This window comes from Dipodomys merriami, unplaced genomic scaffold (genome assembly GCF_024711535.1).
Source record: "Dipodomys merriami isolate MVZ:Mamm:240054 unplaced genomic scaffold, mDipMer1.0.p SCAF_5, whole genome shotgun sequence".
Taxonomy (NCBI): Eukaryota; Metazoa; Chordata; class Mammalia; order Rodentia; family Heteromyidae; genus Dipodomys; species Dipodomys merriami.
Window position 1 is genome coordinate 48107950 of NW_027206068.1, and position 20860 is coordinate 48128809.

Sequence of the window (20860 nt, forward strand, 5' to 3'; positions counted from 1 at the left end):
TTTCATTTCTTTTGACTTTAATAAGTTATCTTGCAACAGGATGACTTATATTTGCATTACTGAGTATTTTGGATGTCTGCAAGGACAAAATGACAAGATGACTGATTGTTTGTACTTTGACTTCCCCAGATCAAAAGCAATTTAACCTGTCACATTTCTTTGACCTATGGCACTTATAAATCCAGGTTTTCTTTCTGAAAGCCAAAGCATATGTAGTTTTAATAAGTGAATTAGAATCTACTTGATACCTTTCAATCATCTGAATAACCTACATGAGTCTTCTTCACAGTTCTAACCAGCACAATATAGGTCACCTATTTTAGCTCCACTTTACAATTTTTAAACATTTATTTCAATTGTGTTTAAACCTCAGTTTATGCAACTAATTTTCATATACATCTTCTGTATTCTTAGGAAGAATGAAAGTACTTAAGTATAAATAATTTCTTTAGTTAATTCCAAAAGGAATGGTAAACTCAAATTTAACATTTTATTAAAACATTTACAAATGGGCTACCATATATACTTTATCTTCCCAAAGAAATGGTAAAATATATTGAAAAGTAAAATATATTGAATTTGTAAATAAAGACTTTAATTTTGGTCTACAATTTTAAAAATGGCTGTTATATGATTTTTATTAAGAAATTAAATGTGGGACTATGGCAGAATTCCTTGTATGAAAACAAGGCCTTTCCTTAAAACAGACTGATACCACCTGAGGACCGGTGGCTCAGGCCTATAATCCTAGCTACTCAGGAGGTTGAGATCTGAGGATCACAGTTTAAGGCCAGTCTAATCTAAGAGACTTTTATTTCCAGTTAACCACAAATAAAAACAGAAGTGAAGGTTTGGCTCAAGTGGCAAAGCACCAGCCTTCTGCAAAAAAGCCAACCAAGAGAGTGAGACTCTTGTGTCCAAGTTCTAGAAGTAGCATAAAAAAACAAAAAGACTAATGTTTCCTCAACAGCTCTTGAGTGATCAACTCATCACAGGTGATTCCAGAAAAAGATCATTGTTCAAACCCTGAAGGTAAGCCAGCAGAAAGGTCATGGAGTGGTCTTCGTATGCACCTAGGTGCCAGTGTTCAGGTACCCACTTGGGCTTACATTTTCTATTTCTGCCACCCAGAACCCTGGGATCTTAGGATCTCCTTTTACTGCTAACTTTAGGCCCCCAAAATAATTCTTCAACTGCAGAATACAGTATACAGTGTTATTCTTTTGTTTCGGTCATGGTGCTTGAACTCTGGGCCTGGCTGCTGCCCCTCAGCTCTTCAGCTCAAGGCTAGCACTCTACCACACAACACCACTTCCAGTTTTCTAGTGGTTTTTATTGGAGATAAGAGTGTCATGGACTTTCCTGCCTGGGCTGGCTTTGAACCACAACCCTCAGATCTCAGCCCCCTGAGTAGCTTGTATTACAGGCATCAGCCACCTGCGCCCAGCTAGTACTATTCTTTTTTATAGACCAAAGTTTCTCTCTTTTTCTCTCTTCCTCTCTCTCATTTTAGACTTCTTTAATATTTTATAATGACATTATGATATTAACTCAGGTGACTGCTAGTAATTTCCTGTTTCCTGCAAAGTGTTCTGGCAAAAGCAGTTTCTCCTTGTATCTTGAGCATTTTTCTCTAAAGAAGATGTGTACAATCTGTTCCTCAGCCCTCCATTAAACTTGAGCTCAGTAAAACTCCATTAACCAAGTGTTGCTCTATGGAGAGATTCTATACTACCATTTTATGCAAACCTAATACGAGACCCTTGAGTGAAAGGGTTTGAAAACCGACATTTAAAATCAGCAATTAGCTACTTGTCAAAATAAGTCTGAAACATATGTGAGAGAAGGAGATTCCCAAACATGATGCTTATTTGGGATATCAGAAGGAATGATTAGTTTACTGGATCATTAATCTAATAAATTCCTGCCTTCTTACATGACATGAACAAACAGAAACAAAGGATACAACAAATTACTAATTTTATCAACTTTTTCATTTGAACATTATACAACTATAAACTAAATTAAAATAATAAATGATGCCATCTTTAGCCACATGAAAACCCATAATTATTTTAGATAAGCTGTTTTCGATATGACTTGAATTCTAAGTAGCATTAACTTGTTGTTGAGATTAATGCAGTAAGCTTTTATTTTTTTTCAGGAAAGATTTATAGTACCTAACCATTAGTCTTATATACTCTTTATGGAAGAGACTGCTTTAAATTGTAAAATAAGGACTATTTTGCTGCAACTAAAACACAGAGCTGGTTGATGATGATGTTGATTTTTTTAAATTGTGCTTAGAATAAAAAGATTAATCTCCTGAAAAGTTAACCTTGCAAATCTATTTTCCCAATAATTCAAAACTAAGTCTTAACAAAATAAATGAGCATGAGCAAACAGACCAGAGCAATACTGGTACCCTCTCCACGTGTATTAAGACTCATTGTGCATTTCAAGTGCTAAGAGGCACAGAGTTCTGCAGAAGTCTCCATTGGCCTCTGGAGCTGTTCTGATTACATCATGGTACCAGCCCCTCTGGAGAAGTTAGGAAAAAGGTGGGGGGAGAGAAAGACAAGGGACTGGGAGAGAGAGAGAGAGAGAGAGAGAGAGAGGGAAAGAGGGAGAGGGAGAGAGAGCGAGAGAGTGAGCAGAGAGAGTGAGAAAGAGAGAGAAAACATTTATATTGTGTGTGTGTGTGTGTGTGTGTGTGTGTATTCTTTGAAGCTGGGCACTAGTGGCTTATGGCTGTAATTCTAGCTACTCAGGAGGCTAAGCTCTGAGGATCACAGTTCAAAGCCAGCCTGGGCAGAAAAGTCCCTGTGAGACTTACCTCCAATTAACCATTTAAAAGCTGGATGTGGCACAGTGGTTCAAAGGGTAGAGCACTAAGAGCTCAAGGACAGCACCCAGGCCCAGAATTCAAGCCCTACAACCAACAAAACAACAATAACAACAAAAATATTCTTTGTTGGAAGCTGAGATCTGAGGATCAAAGTGTAAAGACAGATGGGGTAGGAAAGTGGCTCAAATGGTAGAGCACTGACCTTGACTGAGAAAGCTCAAGGATAATGCTCAGGGCCTGTTCAAGCCCTAGGATCTCCCCAGTCACACACAAAACATGTTCATTGCTTTAACTAAAAATTGAAATTTTAGGAACGTATGTTGAAGAAAAATTCACAGCTGTGCAAAAAAGATAAACAAATATGATCACAATCTACAGTATTGTTTCCATTAAAAAATAACATAAAGGCCAATATTAAAGAATATTAAATACCCTATACATACATACATTTAATACAATGTACATTTAAAACAATATTAAAAACAATATTTGAAGTTTAGTAAAATAAGAAAATCAGCATGAATCTTATTAAGCAAAGAAAAACATGTAATCTGAAAGAAATATCCATAATTTACTCAGTAATCATATGTACTACATCTACACCAGATTATATTGGTAAATTGATGCTGAGAATAGAAATGACTAAGACAATCCCTGCTTAAGTATACTTTGCAATTTAGTAATAAGGAATAGGTAAAAAATAAATTTCACTTCTTAAAATATACCCAAGACTTTGGTGGAAACATACTAAATGCACAGAAGTTTAAAAAAAGAAAGTATTGTTATTAATTTTGCCATGAATCACATAGATGTTTCAGTTAAATTTTGATAAGAAGACACTTTTTACACTTCTGTAACTTTACACCCTCATCACAATGCCTTATCTTCCAGTCTCTTTAATAAAGATATTAAATTAATCATATCTATCCTAGGTATGGCTAAAGTATTCTTTTTTAAACCATAGGCCACTTATTGTAATTGTAGAAAGACTTCCACAGTCTCATAAATGTATCAATTTATACTGTTCATTAAGAGAAACAATATCCCCTGTTGTCACTGTATTTGATTTTGGTACCCTGCATCTTGTGTATACATTTATCTAATTTGAGGAGGGGAAGGGGAATAACAAAATGTTGAAACAAGGACACAGGATGACTCATTGCAACAATGATATTCACAAGACTGTTGGAAATGATCTTTACAACTTTGGTGGGTGGAGGAGGAGATGTTGGGGATATGGGGGAAGGAAGGAATAGTAAGTAACAAACAAAGGAGGGAGGAACAATGTTAACAAGAAATGTACTCATACCTTACTCATGTAACTGTAACCCCTCTGAACAGCATCTTTACAATAAAATGAAATTAACAAAAAGAATTAACTATCTAAATATGAGCAAACAAGATGTATCAGTGAGTGAACCAGACTTAAGGGTTTTTTTTCTTCCAACCAAATTAAGTATTTTAGGTAACTGTTACATACTCATTTACTAATTCTTGAGCTTACTGTAGATACATTTCTTATATGTATGTGCTAATTTGTTTTCCCACTTGATCCCTCAAATACATGTTGACACATAAAATGAATGTGATACAGACTCCAAGGTACAAGCAAAGCTGAAAGCTGTATCTAATACTGAACTTCAGTTATTTTGTCTTTTCAGGCTGCAGGTAAGGGATCTGGAGCAGTGAGCTAGGCCGAGAGGGAGAATGGATGGACTGGTCATTTGCTTAAACAGCATGGAAAAGTAATGGGCCAGGAATGAAGTCAGAATCTGGAACGTAAAACTCCATGGAAACAGTATCAGAGAGTGACCAGTGGTAACCAGACAGAAACTGCAGCCCTCACATAAAACCAGGAGGTAGGAAGGGGGAAGCAGGTCAAAGGGAAGAAGCACTGGTGGATATAGTGATGAACCATTAAGCAGGGAGTCTAGAGCTTATGATCAGGGAGAATGCTGACTGTTCATTATCTCCCAGCCACGTGGAAGAAGCTATTCAGAATGTAAATGCCACCCACATAGCTTTAATATTTTATGTCCTGATCATATGATAGTCGTCCATCTCTCACTCCTCAGAATTTCCCTCATTCTTCTTTGAGCTTGGAGAAAATGCAAATGTCTCTTTCAGGCCTTTCTTGGTCCTCAGCCCAAAGTAATTGTTCACTTCCTTTAGTGTCCTTAAAGTACCTCAAACCTGCTTCTGTGAGAGCCCTAATTACCCTGATTTATGACTGCTATGCCTCTGCCTCTCCTTTAGAGATATGAGCTCATCAGTGACCCAGGAGACTCAATCATGTGTCTCTATTTCCTCATTGCTAGATAATATCCAGCCCAGGGCTCCATCACATGTATTTGTGGTAAGCAAAAGGCCTCAGTGGGCAACATCCTTAAAGCTGATATCACTAACATTGTAGTAACAGATACAAATGGGGATTGGGGAAAAATAGCTATGCTTGTGGGAAAGGTAAAACAGAACTTTGCCTAATTTTTTTTGTCCGGGATTTGGGAATTCATGTAATAAAACTTTCAGAAAAAAAGCTGATTTTTAAAGTGCTTGAAAAAGTACTGGATTCACTCAGAAACATAAAAGGGATTTTCAAGTATGATTTTATTCTGCACTCTACCAACTAAAAGCTCTCCTTGAGTCTCCTTCAATTTCTATTATAGCAATGTTTCTGTTTGTTAATGAAAACACCGTATGTCTCAAACTTCCGAAGACAATAATGTATCACAATGAACTATAGATTAAATTATGTGGCATCTGATGTTAGTGTTAAGTGCATTTTATTGGATTATAATATATTAAAATTTGCTAAATTTTGTGTAATGTCTCTTCTGTCCATCAAGAAAACTATGATTAAAAAATGAAATTTCCTGAGCACATTAACCAACAAAATATCAAACACACACATACATAAACTTAAAATGCTGACATGTTCTATAAAATAGGCATGATCTCAAATACAACAAATATGCCCACTGCTTTCTCCCAAGTTAAACTTGCTATATTTAAATTTAAGGAGTAAAATATTTTATGTACTACTGTTGCATTTAGGAGTAACTTCTCTCTCACTTCATAAAGAGATGTTTGACATTGGCCTAGTATTTAATATGAGCCATGCACAGATCTGAATTCAAATTTTTAAAAAATCCCATTACACTGGCAGTAAGAATCACCTACCAAATAAATCCTTAAACACTGATAGCCCTAATTTTCATCTTTCATCACATGTTCTGAGATATTTAGAATGTTTCCAAAGAATAAGAAGGAGAATGTTTCCAAAGCCTATTTATGGTAATGCTTGCAAAGAATTTCATTTGAATAAATTTACACTAATTCCTTTACCTGCAATAATAAATTTTAGCCCACTTCACAGCTGTATCCTATACAGCACTCCACACTGAATATATCAGCTTAGTTGCCTGCAGACAAACGTAATGATGCTGGCAAGATTTCAGTTGGACTCTTTTGGGGAAGGAAGCAAAGGAAATCTTTCCTGCACAGGACATTGCAAAAGTCAGCATTTCCATTGCTGATAAATTTCCATTCAAGAAATGATATCAGCTTACATACTTAAGATTCTCTGAAACTAAAGGAAAGGAGGGAGACTAGAAAGAAAGACTGGATGGGTGTAGAGGGGATTGAGGAAAAGATGAGGGGAGGGAGAGGTGGAGGAGGAGGAAAGAGGAACAGAGAAAGGAGTAAAAAGGGGAGAGAAGAAGGGAGAGAGAGGGAGAGGAAAAGAGAGAAAAAAAACCTTCTTGTGTTATACTTTCAAACAAAGCCCCAGTAATAAAAGCTCAATAACCCTATTTAAAAAGGAATAAAAAAGGATATTAATACATTGAAATTGAATACTGAATTAAGACTTGAAAGAGCACTTTAGCTCAGTAGTAAGACTGGTTACATGCTGGAACAATCTGAGTATACGCATGTGTTTGGTAATAGAACACTGGATGTTTTTAGGTAGAGTATAGAATTATTATATCAAATAAGCAAAGAGGTAAAAAAATCATAAAATCTTGAAAATTATTAAATTCCCAATCAATATATTGATTAGATCAAGTCATTTTCTATTTTTCCAATCCTGGGGCTGGAATTTAGGGCCTGGGTGCTATAATTCTACCACTTGATCCACAGCTCCATTTTTAACTCTGTGATGACTACCTGAGATAAACATCTAACTGCATATGAAAGTCTCACAGACTTTCCTGCCCAGGCTGGCTTTGAACTGTGATCCTCAAATCTCAACCTCCTAAATCACTATGATTATAGACATGAACCACCAGCACTCTGTTCTCTTATTATTTATAAAATACAATGCTAATTAAAATATTTGGGGTATACTCTTCACATCACTGAATGATTTTATTCCTTGATCTTGGCATATTCAATTATTGAAAGTATAATTTAAAGTACTTTATAGAATAATGAGAATAATGATCAATTTTATATGTATCAGAAGATGGTTGGCTATTAGTCTTGTAAGAATGTGGTTCAGATTGAATCACTTTGTCTCTACTGCCCAAGTTTACTGTCACATTAGAAAAGAGTCATGTTACGGGGCTGGGAAGGTGGCTCAGTGGTAGAGCTCTTGTCTCGCATGCATGAGGCCCTGGGTTTGATTCCTCAGTACCACATAAGCAAAAAGAAAAAAGCCAGAAGTGGTGCTGTGGCTCAAGTGATAGAGTGCTTCTGGCCTTGAGCTGAAGAGCTGAGGGACAGCGCCCAGGCCCAGAGTTCAGGCCCCATGACCGGACCTCCTCCCCTCCCAAAAATAAGAATGATGTTACTTCTTTCTCTAAACCAAGGAAGAAATAGGGAGACTTTAGTAACCAAATATGCAAATTAGTGAGTGCTTGGAGAATTAGAGTAGATGTGATTGCTAGAAGGCAGTAAGCTAGGGCAAACAGAACAGTCAATTTGCATTGTATTTTTATATATTATAATATTGGTGAACTTTGTAAACATCATCATTAGTAAAAGAACCAAGCGAGAGAGCCATAAAAGGTATGATTGCATTCATATGAAATGTCCAGAACAGGAAATATATATAGTGGATTTGCATTTGCCTAAGCCCTGGGGTGATGGGTAAGGGACATGGTATTTCTTTAGGGACTAATAAAAATGTTTTAGCATTGACTGTGGTGACAGATGTGCAGCCTTGTGAATATACTAAAAGCTGTTGAATTGCATGTTTTAAATGGGTGATGGCTTGCTATGAATTATATCCAATAAATCTGTTCAAAGAAGAGCTCTGTTGTAGCTATCCTAAATATTTAATATACAGCCAACCAAGGAAATTCATCTCATGTAAAATAACATGGTACTTTTCTAATTTTCACATTTTTCATAAAATTCTCAAAGTTGGAGGTTAGGTGATGTTATCAAGGCAGAAATTTACTTCCAGAAGAACAATGTCAAAAACTCTAAAAACTTTCATCATGATGTACCTAGCTCTTCAATGCTTGCTCATATGAGGTTCAAAGGCCACTTCTTGTGTTCTGTCATATTTATTATTCTCTTCTCATGCAACTTTCATAGCTGAAACAGTTCCAAGCCAGTTATCTTATGAAACAAGCCAAGGGAGCTAAAGAAGTTACATTAAATCTTACAGAAAAAGACAAGAGAGAAATGCATCTTAGAGCCATCAAAGCTTTCTCTATGAAATATTTGATTTCATAAATCCATATCCCATTTTGATAACTCTTCCATTAGTGGTAGACAGTCACCACTGTACACTGTCAGAAGCTGTTTTACAGAGCAATTTTACACTATGATCTTGTCTACAGTTCTGTGATTATCAGCCCCAGATGACTGTCCTGACTCCTTTCATTCTACAAGCCCATTAACCAAGGGATTAACAATCAAAGCACTGCATGCAGAAGTGTTGATGAGTATGGACATAGTTGTGCAATCACACACTAAAGTTGGTGTCCAATATATTCTCATGTGGTCATTCTCTAAAACTAAATGAAAATATCTTTTTTTTGGGGGGTGGGGGTCCGGTCATTGGGCCTGAACTCTGGGGCTGGGCACTGTCCCTCAGCTCTTCAGCTCAAGGCTAGCGCTCTACCACTTGAGCCACAATGCCACTTCCGGCTTTTTTCTTTTTGCTTATGTGGTACTGAGGAATCAAACCCAGGGCCTCATGCATGCAAGGCAAGCGCTCTACCACTGAGCCACCTTCCCAGCCCGAAAAATGTCTTTTAAATATATTTTCCACCCCAACTACCCCAACTTTCTTGTTTTGAAAGATCTGGCAATGACTTGGCAAACTTAAAAGTATTGAAGTAGGGTCTGGGAAGGTGGCTCAGTGGTAGAGTGCTTGCCCTGCATGCATGAGGCCCTGGGTTCGATTCCTCAGTACCACATAAGCAAGCAGAAAAAGCCAGACGTTTGCCTGGCACATCTCCAATAAACCCCCAGAAAACTGGAAGTGGTGCTGTGGCTCAAGACATACAATGCCAGCCTTGAGTTGAAGAGCAAAAAAGTCTTAAACTATTAACCTACCATTCAATTTTTTTAAAGATTGGATTCTAGCTCTAAATGAAGGCAAATGATAAACTGAGACAGGTGTGGTCGGGCATCACATCTTCTTGAGTCACCAAGTCTGTGCAGAAAAGAGATGAGTGCTGCTACCCTGTAGACCATGCCCTTCCATTTCCCTCAGCTTTCTTTCACAGATCCCACCTGAGAAATAGGAGATAACTTTAAGGCTCATTTATTTTAATATGAGACTAATCAGGACTGCAGTGGATAAAATAAAATATTAAATCCTTTCTTACTAATAAACCTAATTGAAACTACTATTAGTATATCATTGCAGTTTGATTAGCATGATTTAAATTAGAAGCTCCCTTACAATGTTTGCAAGGAGGAGTATACCAGTTCATTTAGACATATAATCATATGCTCACACTCTGCTTAATAGTCACACATTTGTGACAACATTTTATACAAATAATAATACTTAGGCTATCAATTTCCATAAATCAGATCATGACAAAGGCTATACATCTTAGTACTTTGACAGACTGTGTGGTCAATCTCCCTGTCACATCTCATTCCTTATTATTATTATTATTATTATTATTATTATTATTATTATTATTAGGTGGTGGTGGTATAAGATTTTGACCACAGAGCATCGTATTTCATACCCCAACTCTTTCTTTGGTCTTAAGGTATTTTTTCAGATAGATTCTGCAATTTTTCCCCCCAACCAGCTTCTCACTCTGATCCTTTTATATACACCTTGTCATACATATTGAAGATTACAAATGTGTGTCACCATAACCAGCTTGTTTGTTGATTTAGGGTCTCAGTAACAATTTACACACATTAGCTTTCAATCTCTATTCTTCAACCTTTATTCTCCAGATCTCCTACTCTCAATTGGCTGGGATTACAGAAACCAATATGCCTGACCTTTTCTTGAGCAACACTTACTATGTAGCCTAGGTTTTATTCTCTTCTTTTTTAGCTATGCAATTTCTTGTTGTCCCAAATACATGGCATTTAACTTCTTCAGAAGTGTTTCCTCTCTTCCTTAAATTCTCTTTATAGATTGTTGTCCATTTTTTAACTGTTTATTTTTGAAATTTATGTGTTCTGTAAATTTCCCTGGCTCTCTCTATTTTGCTAGGGAATTGCTCCCTGCTCTATTATTATGTGTACGTATGTGTGTGTTTCCATTGTTATGATAACTTCGCTAGCCTAGAAAGACCATTTGCCTTTGTAGAGAACTTCAGGAGGGGCAGCTTATGTGCTACTCACATTTACTCTCCAGAACTTGGGCACCTGTCAGTTCTACTTAATTGAAACTAATTAATGGACACAAATAAAGGAAAATCACCTAGTTCTGACTATGAATGACTCTGAATGTAGTTCACTCATTGTATTGGCTTGGAATAAACTGTCTCCTATAGAATGCAAGGGCTTGAACATATAGCTAATCCATATTATCCACCCTGGGTTTGTTACCAGCAGTGCCTTAATGATGTCCCAGACAATGCATACTATTGCATGCTGCATGACTAGTTTCATGCCCAAACTCACAGACAAATATTCTTAGAAGAAAAGTATTTCACAGAAAAATGAGCAGGCACTGAAGTTTGTAGACAGTGTTCAGGCACCAGAGTGCCAAACACAGGAAGATGGTTAGACATAAAAGGATCTTAAAATAAAAGCCCTAGGATTGTGGGAGGAAGCACAAGAACTCAAATAAGAAGTGTGGGTTCTTGATGATCATTAAGATTGTCACAACAGCTACTAAAATAAAATATTAACATAGGTTTTCTATAATTAATATTTTAGTAAAAGTTTGTTCATAATTGCACAGCTATTTTAAAGCTATTTTAGGAGGTATTATTTCCACAATGACAGATAAATTGTAAAATCCTATGTGATAATTTGGTCATAAATGATTTTGTATATACAACTTGTATATACAAATATGAATAGTTCTGTATTTATGCATGTAAGTATGCATGCAGGTATATATGTATGAGTATGCTTACAATGGTGCCTTCGATTATTATTGTAACTCCATAATAAATTTAAGAACTATTCCTAAATTTTAGAAAATGTAACCATAATTTTTTTAATAAATGAGCTTTAAGGGACAAGAAATACTTGTTAGCCTATTTCTCCTCCAAGTGTAGAAACAATAATTTTGCTTCATTTGGTAGCTTTTGAACCATAAATATTGAGATATGTAAGTAGAATATTCACATATGTGATATGTATGTATATGCATGCATGTATATGTATGTATATTGTCATATATACATGACATACATACACATTGCACTTTAAGAGATGAGGCATTCACTGCTTACTTCCTATTCACAGCTTCACAAAACAGGAAATTCTTGCCAAGAATATTCTCAGGTGTTTTCACACCAAGGAATTTTAAAATGCACAGTCCTACTTAAAGACTCACACCTCCCACATTTCCATATGGCAAAAATATACACAAGCACAAGTCAAAATAAACACTAATGCAGGATATCTCCATAGTTTAAAAACTGTGCTTTTAACAACCTAGCTGACAGCAATCATACTATTGACTGGGACAGCAGGTAGAAAAGAAAGAAAAGGAAAGGAAAAAGACATCAGGTAGAAAGAGACAGTAGACAGAGAGAGGCTTAAGATGAATGCGCAAATCCAACCAGGAAGAATGAAAATGCAAACCACAGACAAGCCCAAGGAGGAGGCATTAGCAGTCATATCAGAAGCACATGCGAGCCAAAGATCAGATTTGCTGAGTACTGGCTTGCATACAGTGCCATCTAAGTCTTCTACAGATGCATCTCAAGTTATCTTTAGAATGATCTGAAAAGGTTTATTCTAGCACAGACCTAGAGTAAGTCTGAGGAGCAAGAGGCAGAGATTAGAAGTCAGAGTATTAAAGAATTAGGTCAAGGTTTATGAATGGCTGGCTCAAAAGTCTCATATTAAACCTCTCATTTTATTTTTCATGCACACAGTGTTTATCAATTTATGTACTTAGTGACCAGCAGTACTGCCTTCCAAGCTATGGATTTAATTCCCTGTATCTCATCTCTTTCATTGTCAAGGATAAATACATGATATGGGACTTTTGTGATATGTACAATTGCATTATCTGAAACTGGTAAAGAAAAATGAATCTTGAAATAATGTGACCCAAACAGAGACAGCTTCTGCTCTGATGCCACCCGGTAGCAGACATGTGATTTAACATACCTATAGTCACTTTTCTCTACAATACTCAGAATGGATTATATTGCTAATGCTACTATAATACAATAAATAACTCTACCCAGATCGGGTGGCATACTTAAAAAGTCCTGCTTAACCTACATTATTTCTGCTACATATTCAGTATCTGTGACTGACACATTTACTTGAGGGAACTTAATTTTCTACCAAGATCTTGCTTCTTTTCTAACCTAACTGCTTGTGTTATTTTGCCATATCTCTAACTCTGTGATCACAAAATATCCACTTCAGAGCCCTTGTTTAAACAACATCTTTTCTAGGGTTTCCGTTGTGTGATAGGGCTTCAGAGCAGTGAGCCTCTGGGCTTTGTACAAGTTCAAGAAGATATTGCATCTCCACTTTCCTGGCCCAGGCTTTCGCTATGCACAGTTATTTAGCACAGTTATTTAGTTAGAGAGCCAGTAAAGGTGTATACTTCACTGGCCCTGGAAAAGCAGAAACTCCAATTTATTGCTGGTAGGATTACAAATCGCACAGTCACTTTGAGAAGACAGTGGCAATTTCTCAAAAAAAAAAATAAAACACACTCTTATTATCTGATTCATCAACATGGTCCTTAATACCTACCCTAATGCTTTAGCCCTCTGATGAGGCTGGACAGTGTGGTGGGGAGTATATGGGAAAGCAAGGCTCCTTACTTCATGGCAATTGGGACAATGACCCCAGTGTCCCCTTCAGAGCTTACTTTCCATGATCTACATCCTTCAGCTAGACCACCTCCTGAAGTTCCCACCTCTTCTCAATCATACTACCAGCTAGGGCATCATGCCTTTAACACATTAGCTTTTGGAAGACATTTGAGGTCACAATTATAACCAAACCCTAATCTTCTACCTTCAATTGTTCTTCCACTTAAAGGAATTGCCTTAGAACTTCTATGATGAAAGAGCTTGGAGTTGCCAGGGATGCTGTTATTTATGACATCTGTTCAACTAAATATGTTTTCTTGTTGATTAGGTACATGAGAGCTAGATGTTTTAAAATGATTTCACTATCCTGGTGCATTCTAAACTGTCAGTGTACCGTTGTGATGAAGATGTTAAAAGATCTGTGCCTATGACTCTGTGACAACTCCAATTCAGCTGGTGAACTGTTCTATTGATAGCAAAGACATTTAGTCTATTCTAGTGATAGGAATGCCATTGTTAAAGTGTCAACTCTCTGATGATTTCTGCATTACCAACCACTTTTACTAATATGATATATTCTTATATTCTTACAATTTGAGGGGATCTGCACTATATGTTTACTAGACTGAAGGACACCACTGTTCAGTGTCATCTCTCTATCATTAGGGCTGAGGAGCTTGCTTTCTTTACTTCCTTTATTCTTCCTTGTTTTAAGACAGAGCCTCACTATGTATCCTTAAAACTCATTATATTTTAAGTCTCAGCCTGAGTGTTAGTGCTACAGATGTAAGCCTCTGGGCCTGGCTGCTTCCTATCTTGCTAAAGGAGCCAAACTACAATCACAATATATCAGTGACCCAATCAGAATACTAGCAGGCTTTTCCACTACCATCAGGAAAAATATGTAGAAGAAAATTGGGGTTATATGCAACATTACAGCACTTAATTTTTATTTTGTGCTGTTTGTTTTGTTAGTATTTGGGGATTGAGCTCAGGATCTTATACACAGTAAATAAGTGCTCTACCACTGAGATATAATCCCCTGTGCTTCTGAGCACTTCTGTGGAGGGTGAGAGAGATAGAGATAGAGAGAGAGAGAGAGAGAGAGAGAGAGAGAGAGAGACAGAGAGACAGAGACAGAGACAGAGAGACAGAGAGAGAGAGAGACAGAGACAGAGACAGAGACAGAGACAGAGACAGAGACAGAGACAGAGAGACAGAGAGACAGAGAGACAGAGAGACAGAGAGACAGAGAGAATGTGTTTCTGGCCTTGCACATGCGAGGCTATCATTCTACTCCTCTGGTATATGCTTGGCCATCTCTCATCAGCACTCCATTTTAAAAACTGTGTATTGAGACATGTAATGCCAATACCTCAGTTGGTCACAAGCATGCAACTCCTCTGTCCTCAGCCTTCCAGGCACTGAGATTCCAGGTGTATGCCACCATGTCTCACCTAATAGCACCCTTAATCTCAGTGTTCCTTGCACTTTCTATCATTTTGCCAACCAAGTAGCTACCTACAATTTTTGTAAGGAAGAATTTGAGCTACTGCCATTGCATTAGAACATTAAAGCATTATAAAAACCACCCAGGCATTTGAATTTTGATGAAGTCAGTCAATAACTAATGACGTGCTATATGCATACTATATACATACACACATGGAAAAGAACAAGGCATAAATGGTGGTGGTATAAATTTGTATCTAAATGGAAACAGTGAATAGTGTATAAATAATTTATTGTGAAAGCACTTAATTCAAATTTGATAGGTGACAGGTTAATTTCAAGAATGTGAAAAACAGAACAAATACAAAGTGAAATATAAGAAGTCATATTTATATAATTAAACTTGAATTTGTTGCTTAAATATTTTTTTGTGATTTACTAAATGCAATTCATATATAAGTACAAACTAATATAGCAATAAGGGGCAGGTCTACCATAAACTGACTTAACATTACAGATTCGGTTTTATATTGTATCCCTTAATTAAGTAGACAGATAAATGTGTTGGACTCGTGTTAATTCTTGCAAGCTATGGCATTTTTTAGATAATGAAAAAATAAAGGACAGGAAGAGAACTAATGTTCTTAAATATCTACTATTATCTAGAGTTTATGCTATTTTGTATTTAATACCTGTTGAAACTTTACAACTCTTTCTTACTTCTGAATTTTTACCACCTATATAAGGTGAAAACATGTCATAGAGTTTAAGTAACTTAGCTTGTCAGACAGATGTACACAGTGGTTTGTCTAATATCAGAGCCTATGTGGTTGTTTTGAATTCCACAATGTTCTATTTCCCTACATTTGTTTTAATATGTAACACTCTAATTAATGGATTCAGCTTGCAATTTCTAGTGTATTTACTAGAAAAAGAGAGGGAGAAAGAAGAGAGAGCTAATGCATATTACTGGACTTGATTCAGGTTGCAAAATAAGGAACCATTTATTATGTAACAGAATATTAGCAATAAAAAATGATCATTACTGAACTTGTATATGTATCAGGCACTTTACTAGTACATTATATATGTTACCATATTTAATAATCAGAAATCCTCTAGGAATACATATTATTAAACCATAATAGAGAGAAGAAAGATTCAGGGACATTAATTATATAAGTAACATGGAAAAATATTTTCAATCCATTCTTCCCACAACTACTGGACACTGGTAGCCACCCTTTGTCCCCTCTTCTTCATCTTGTCCTCAGCTTAATGACCCAATAAAGTCATATTCCAATCAAAGGGAAGTTGCAAGCAGACACTTATATGCTTAAGTTAGCATAATGCTACCTTCTTGCTCTCAACATCAGGATTAATTGGTTTCTTAATGATTGGTAGAAGTAAGATATATATTTGTCCATATTATTTGAGAATAATATTTTATATTCCTACTTATAAGTGCTATTAGCATAAACACAACAAAATAAGATAATATTTATAACTTTAAGAATCAAAGGTACTATTTTAATGCAGTTAATTGTGCAGAGGACATTGTGCCTGTTAATAATAGTATTGTATTGCAATGGATGAATCTACTTCAAAACGTTACTATGAGTAAGATGAGAGAAAACTCCTATCAATAGCCTCCTCACTTGAATTTTGAGTAATGGCTAGCTTGTATATAGTCCTTATATTTTAATGTGATTTCATCATTGTACAAATATTTTCAGCTTAATTTATTAACTTTTTTCAAAATAAATCTTCCTGACAGAATTTGATGAAGTTTGTTGTATCCAACATTTTCTGTCTGACTCATATTGTAATCATATTGTGTTCAGTCTACTGATACTCAGTTTTGAATTATCAGATTAATATAATTAATTGCGATTGTTGTGGAACCAAACTAGTATGCTAGAATAATGAAAAGTATAAAATTTCATCATTTAACATTTATAGTGTTCATTTCCAGTAAATTGAGTTGAATCTCTGTGTTTTTGAAATGATTTCTAATTATTTTCACAAGGACAAAGTTTGAATTGTCAGCAGTTTTCAAACTTTTGTAATAATAAGTAATAAACAATTTAAAAAATTCAATTTCTGGAGTCATCACCATCTCCAAACAGTAATAACAGTGTAGTAAGCTGTTGATGTAATATCAAGCTTGAATCCACTAATTCTTCAGCATGGTACTTGGTTCTGGTATCTTTGTTCTTTTTTGGTCACACACCATATTGGCCAACCAGCCTGTAGATTCACCTCTCTCCAATCTAAGCAAATAATATATCAATCTGTCCAAAGTTTGCAATGGCTTTCTACCTGCTTATATGTTAAACTCCAACATCTTTCAAAATTTCAATTCCTTATAATATGGTCCCAATTCATTTCATTGACATTAAATTTTGAGCTGGAGTTGTGGTATATCACTGACATTTCCAATATTCAGCCATGACTTTTCATTTTTTAAATTATCTTTAAGTAGTCATATATAGGTGTTTCTATTCGACACACCAATTTATGAGTGCAATGAATTTTTATTTTCTCTTAGTGTACTTTCTGCTACTCAAAATCCAACTCATTCTTAAGAAGCAAGATCAAATACTAATTTCTCATTGAGATCCTCCCTATCTTCCTTATCAGCTCTAATATCTCTACTGTCATAATGTTTATTCATGAGTATGGTATGCCATGCAGTAGCTGTTGTAGAATTAAAGTGCTGTTTAATTTTAAGTTTCCTGAGGGTATGTATGACAATACTTGCCTCTACAATCAGCCTCTACAAGTGTTTGTATATTGTAGATCCTCAACAATTCTTCATTGTTAATCAACTTAAAATTTTCAGAAAATATACATATGTATTATATACTATGTATCATAAGTTACATGACTTATATGTCTAAATCATAGATATTTAGACTATATGTACACAGTGTTTGGTCATGATACATGTATTTGAACATTTATTCATACATATGAAGCACATTTGGGTTGAAAAAGTTCTAAGGTATCCTCTTTTCTAATTACTATTATGAAGAAGCAATCATTGGATGACTTCACCAATACCTGATAAGGATATTTAAAAGTTCTTGTCTGAGTTCTTCATTCAGTGCAATTTTCAATTCAGCCATCTCACTCTTTCCTTACTTAACCCCTCCCTCCTGCCCTCCCTTCCTTCTTTTGCTTCTTCCTTCTACCTACCTTCCTTCACTTAAACTAAGTTTGTATATATCTTTATTTTCAAGGAATAAACAATTCGGTTTCTCTTACTCCTATATTTTCATTTACAAAGTATTCTTTTCTTTTAAATATTCCTAGATCATCTGAGACCTACTTCAATTCCTTTAGCCATATAGTAATGTCTGCTTTTCTCTGAGGGAAAAATAAAGTGGTCATTCTTTTGCCCTCCAGTTTAATTTATCATTTTTCCTCACCATGGATCACCAAAAATGAATATTATCATCACCCTCATTGCACTATTTATATTTGCACCAAACGTTAATGTTTACAGCTTACTTTCACATAAGACAGTCATTTGATCCTGTGATTTTGTCAACACTGCAAAGTGGAAAAAAAATTATTATCACATTTCTATGCAGTTGAAAAAACTAGGGGGAGGTCTAATGCGAAGTGAAGGACCAACGTGGTGGAACTGGCCCTCAGACCAAGGTCTCCAATTCCTTCCTCCAGAGAGCTTTCTACTATTTTAAGCTGTTTATTGGCTTGTGTTCCCACATGACATTTATGTTGACATATATTGGCACTTCAGACACCACACAGTGAATGTTGTCTAGGTTCTTTTCGATCTGAATTACTGCTTCGTTCTTGTTACTTTGATAGCAAAAATTGCAACTAGGCAAATACTGTGTTGTTCATTAATTGCCTGGGAAGCTCAAATCAAGGCTACAAATAATATCATCTGCTGGTAAAATACCGTTTGATTAGTGTTCTTGAGAACAAACTGCTGAAAAATAAAACTAATCAATTAGTTAAAGAGCACCTTCAACTTTCTGTTTTAATCAGTAACAATGTGATTTGATTTCCTCTGTATTTATCAATCAAAAACAGGAATGATATTGTGTTTGCAAAGCTCATTGCATGTGTGCAATTCATGCAAGAAACATCCCAAGACAAATTCTGTGCTTTGCCTTTAAGTAAATTTCTTCCTAATTTCCTACTAGTTACTGGATAGACATAACTTCCTTTAAGATTTAAAATATCAGTGCAATTTTACTGTAGAAAGATTTGCCTCCTCTGTGTGTATATGTGCATGCACGCATGCATGCTTGCACACACGACAGAAGTAGTCTGAAGCCAAGAATGAGACTCCTCTGTAACTTATTTGCAATCTCATGATCAATACACTTTCCCTTTCTACTTTGTCCCTGTCTAAATCTTTAAGCACTGCTAAGGAACTCTTAAATGACCTCCAGCGCTGAACATCCCTTTCTTCCTATGAGCAAGTGAAGTCTGGGACTGGTGGCAGAGTTCTCGGGTCCCCTAAGACATGAAAGCCAGCCTGCAGGAACAGAGCGGAGGGGATCCCTCTGCTTGGCATTGTTTTCCTGCCTGTCACTGCCCCACCAGGATCTCTCAGCATTTAGCAGGAGGCACTCGGGGGCAATTACTTGCTGCTTTTGGTGCCTGGTTGCAAAACAGAGCAAAAGAATACTCAAGGAAAGAAAACGTTTAAGAACAAACATCCCAATAGTTGTGCACTTTGCATCAAACAAACAAAAATCCCACTGTAATTCACTCATGAGAAGTGAACGGTACACAATCTTTCGGACAGGCTCCATGAAGGCTCCATGGCTTCTGGCTGCTACGTCTGCCTTCATTCGTCTTAGTTCTGAGTGTCCCACTTACCGCAAAGCTACCCTTAAAACACATTCAACTCTACATCCACATCCATCAAGGCGCCCATCATACTGCTTGCCTAGAGACCGGGTCCAAATGGCTTGTTGGGGGCTCAAATTATCTTTCAGAAACTCCTAGAGAACTGAGAATCCAGAGGTTAAAAACACTACACCTCCCCTGGAGAGTGTCGCTTGCGCTCCTTCCCCACAGAGAGCTGGGGGAGAAATAGCTTTCCAATGACTCACTGATGCCTTTTCGTTGTTAGGATTTTTTTAAAAACCCAAAAAACAAAAACAGTATGGGACATGACCTAATTCCTTCTCTGGAATCCTACTTTTTAACCTTCGCGTCCCAGCACGGCCGGATCCGGCTCTCTAGAAGCACCGGGTCCCCCCAGGAGTCCAAGCGTCCCTGGCTGTGGTCCCAGAGGAAGAAGAGGAGAGGAAGGGACCGCAGGTTTCCACTTACCAGTCTTCCACACGTAGATGGTGGGCGCCTCCGCTTCGCCTAGCCCCGCAGCCCCGCAGGCACCTGGGCACAGCAGCAGCAGGAGCAGCTGCAGGACGCCCCGACGTGGCCCCGCAGCGCCCGGGTTCCCGGACGCCCAGCGCCTCCCTGGCAGTCCCATGCTGCCTGCGGCCGCCGCTCCAAGGGTCTGGCTCCGCGGCGGGGTTAAGTCCCGGCAGGGAATTCTTTGCAAGTAGAGAGAGGCAAAAGCTCTTTCCCGCTATTGTTCGCTTCTGATTAAAAGGAGAGAAAGAGCATCTATCTAACACCACCAGGGAACAATAGCAGCTGCGTCTGTGGCCAAAGATGCAGCAGCCTCCACCACCGCCGTCACCGGGACCTCTGCCACCGGCCGGGATGCTGCAGCCGCTGCCATGGCGCGCGCCGCGGAGTGGCGAGTGCTCGCGGTCCGCAGGGGGCCCCAGCTGACTGAGCAGGTCTGGGACGCGGCGCAGCCCCCGCCTCCAGCTGGAGAGAGGGGAGGGGGGCGAGAGCCGCCCCGAGCGAGAGAGGCCTGTCAGCCAGGGGGAGGGAGGTGAGAGTGCGCGCGAGGACCAGAAGGGGCGCCAGCGGAGGGGGCAGCTGCCACCCGGCAGCACCCAGACCCCACATGCCTGCCCGAAGAAACTCTACGCACATGGGGAGAGGAAACGGGCTCGCTAGGATGCACCAATAAAAGGAACCATCCGCAGGCAGGCTTCACAATGACGAGTAACTGGCATTGAAATTCATCCTCGCCCAACGAGTCAAACGCTAGATCGAGTGGCATGACATTCTCGGGGCGTATTTACACAAAGCT

General features: G+C 37.6%; 1 protein-coding gene across 3 annotated transcripts in view; it reads right to left on the minus strand.

Annotated features, from left to right (window-relative positions):
* Thsd7a (thrombospondin type 1 domain containing 7A) overlaps positions 1-20391 on the minus strand; it is a 336736-nt gene extending 316345 nt beyond the window's left edge. For all 3 annotated transcript variants that reach the window (XM_069996588.1, XM_069996587.1, XM_069996586.1), the window contains exon 1: positions 20023-20391. In XM_069996588.1, coding sequence (XP_069852689.1) covers positions 20023-20182 — 160 coding nt within the window. In that variant the 5' untranslated portion in view covers positions 20183-20391. The remainder of the gene's footprint in view (positions 1-20022) is intronic.
* Positions 20392-20860: the final 469 nt, after the last annotated feature.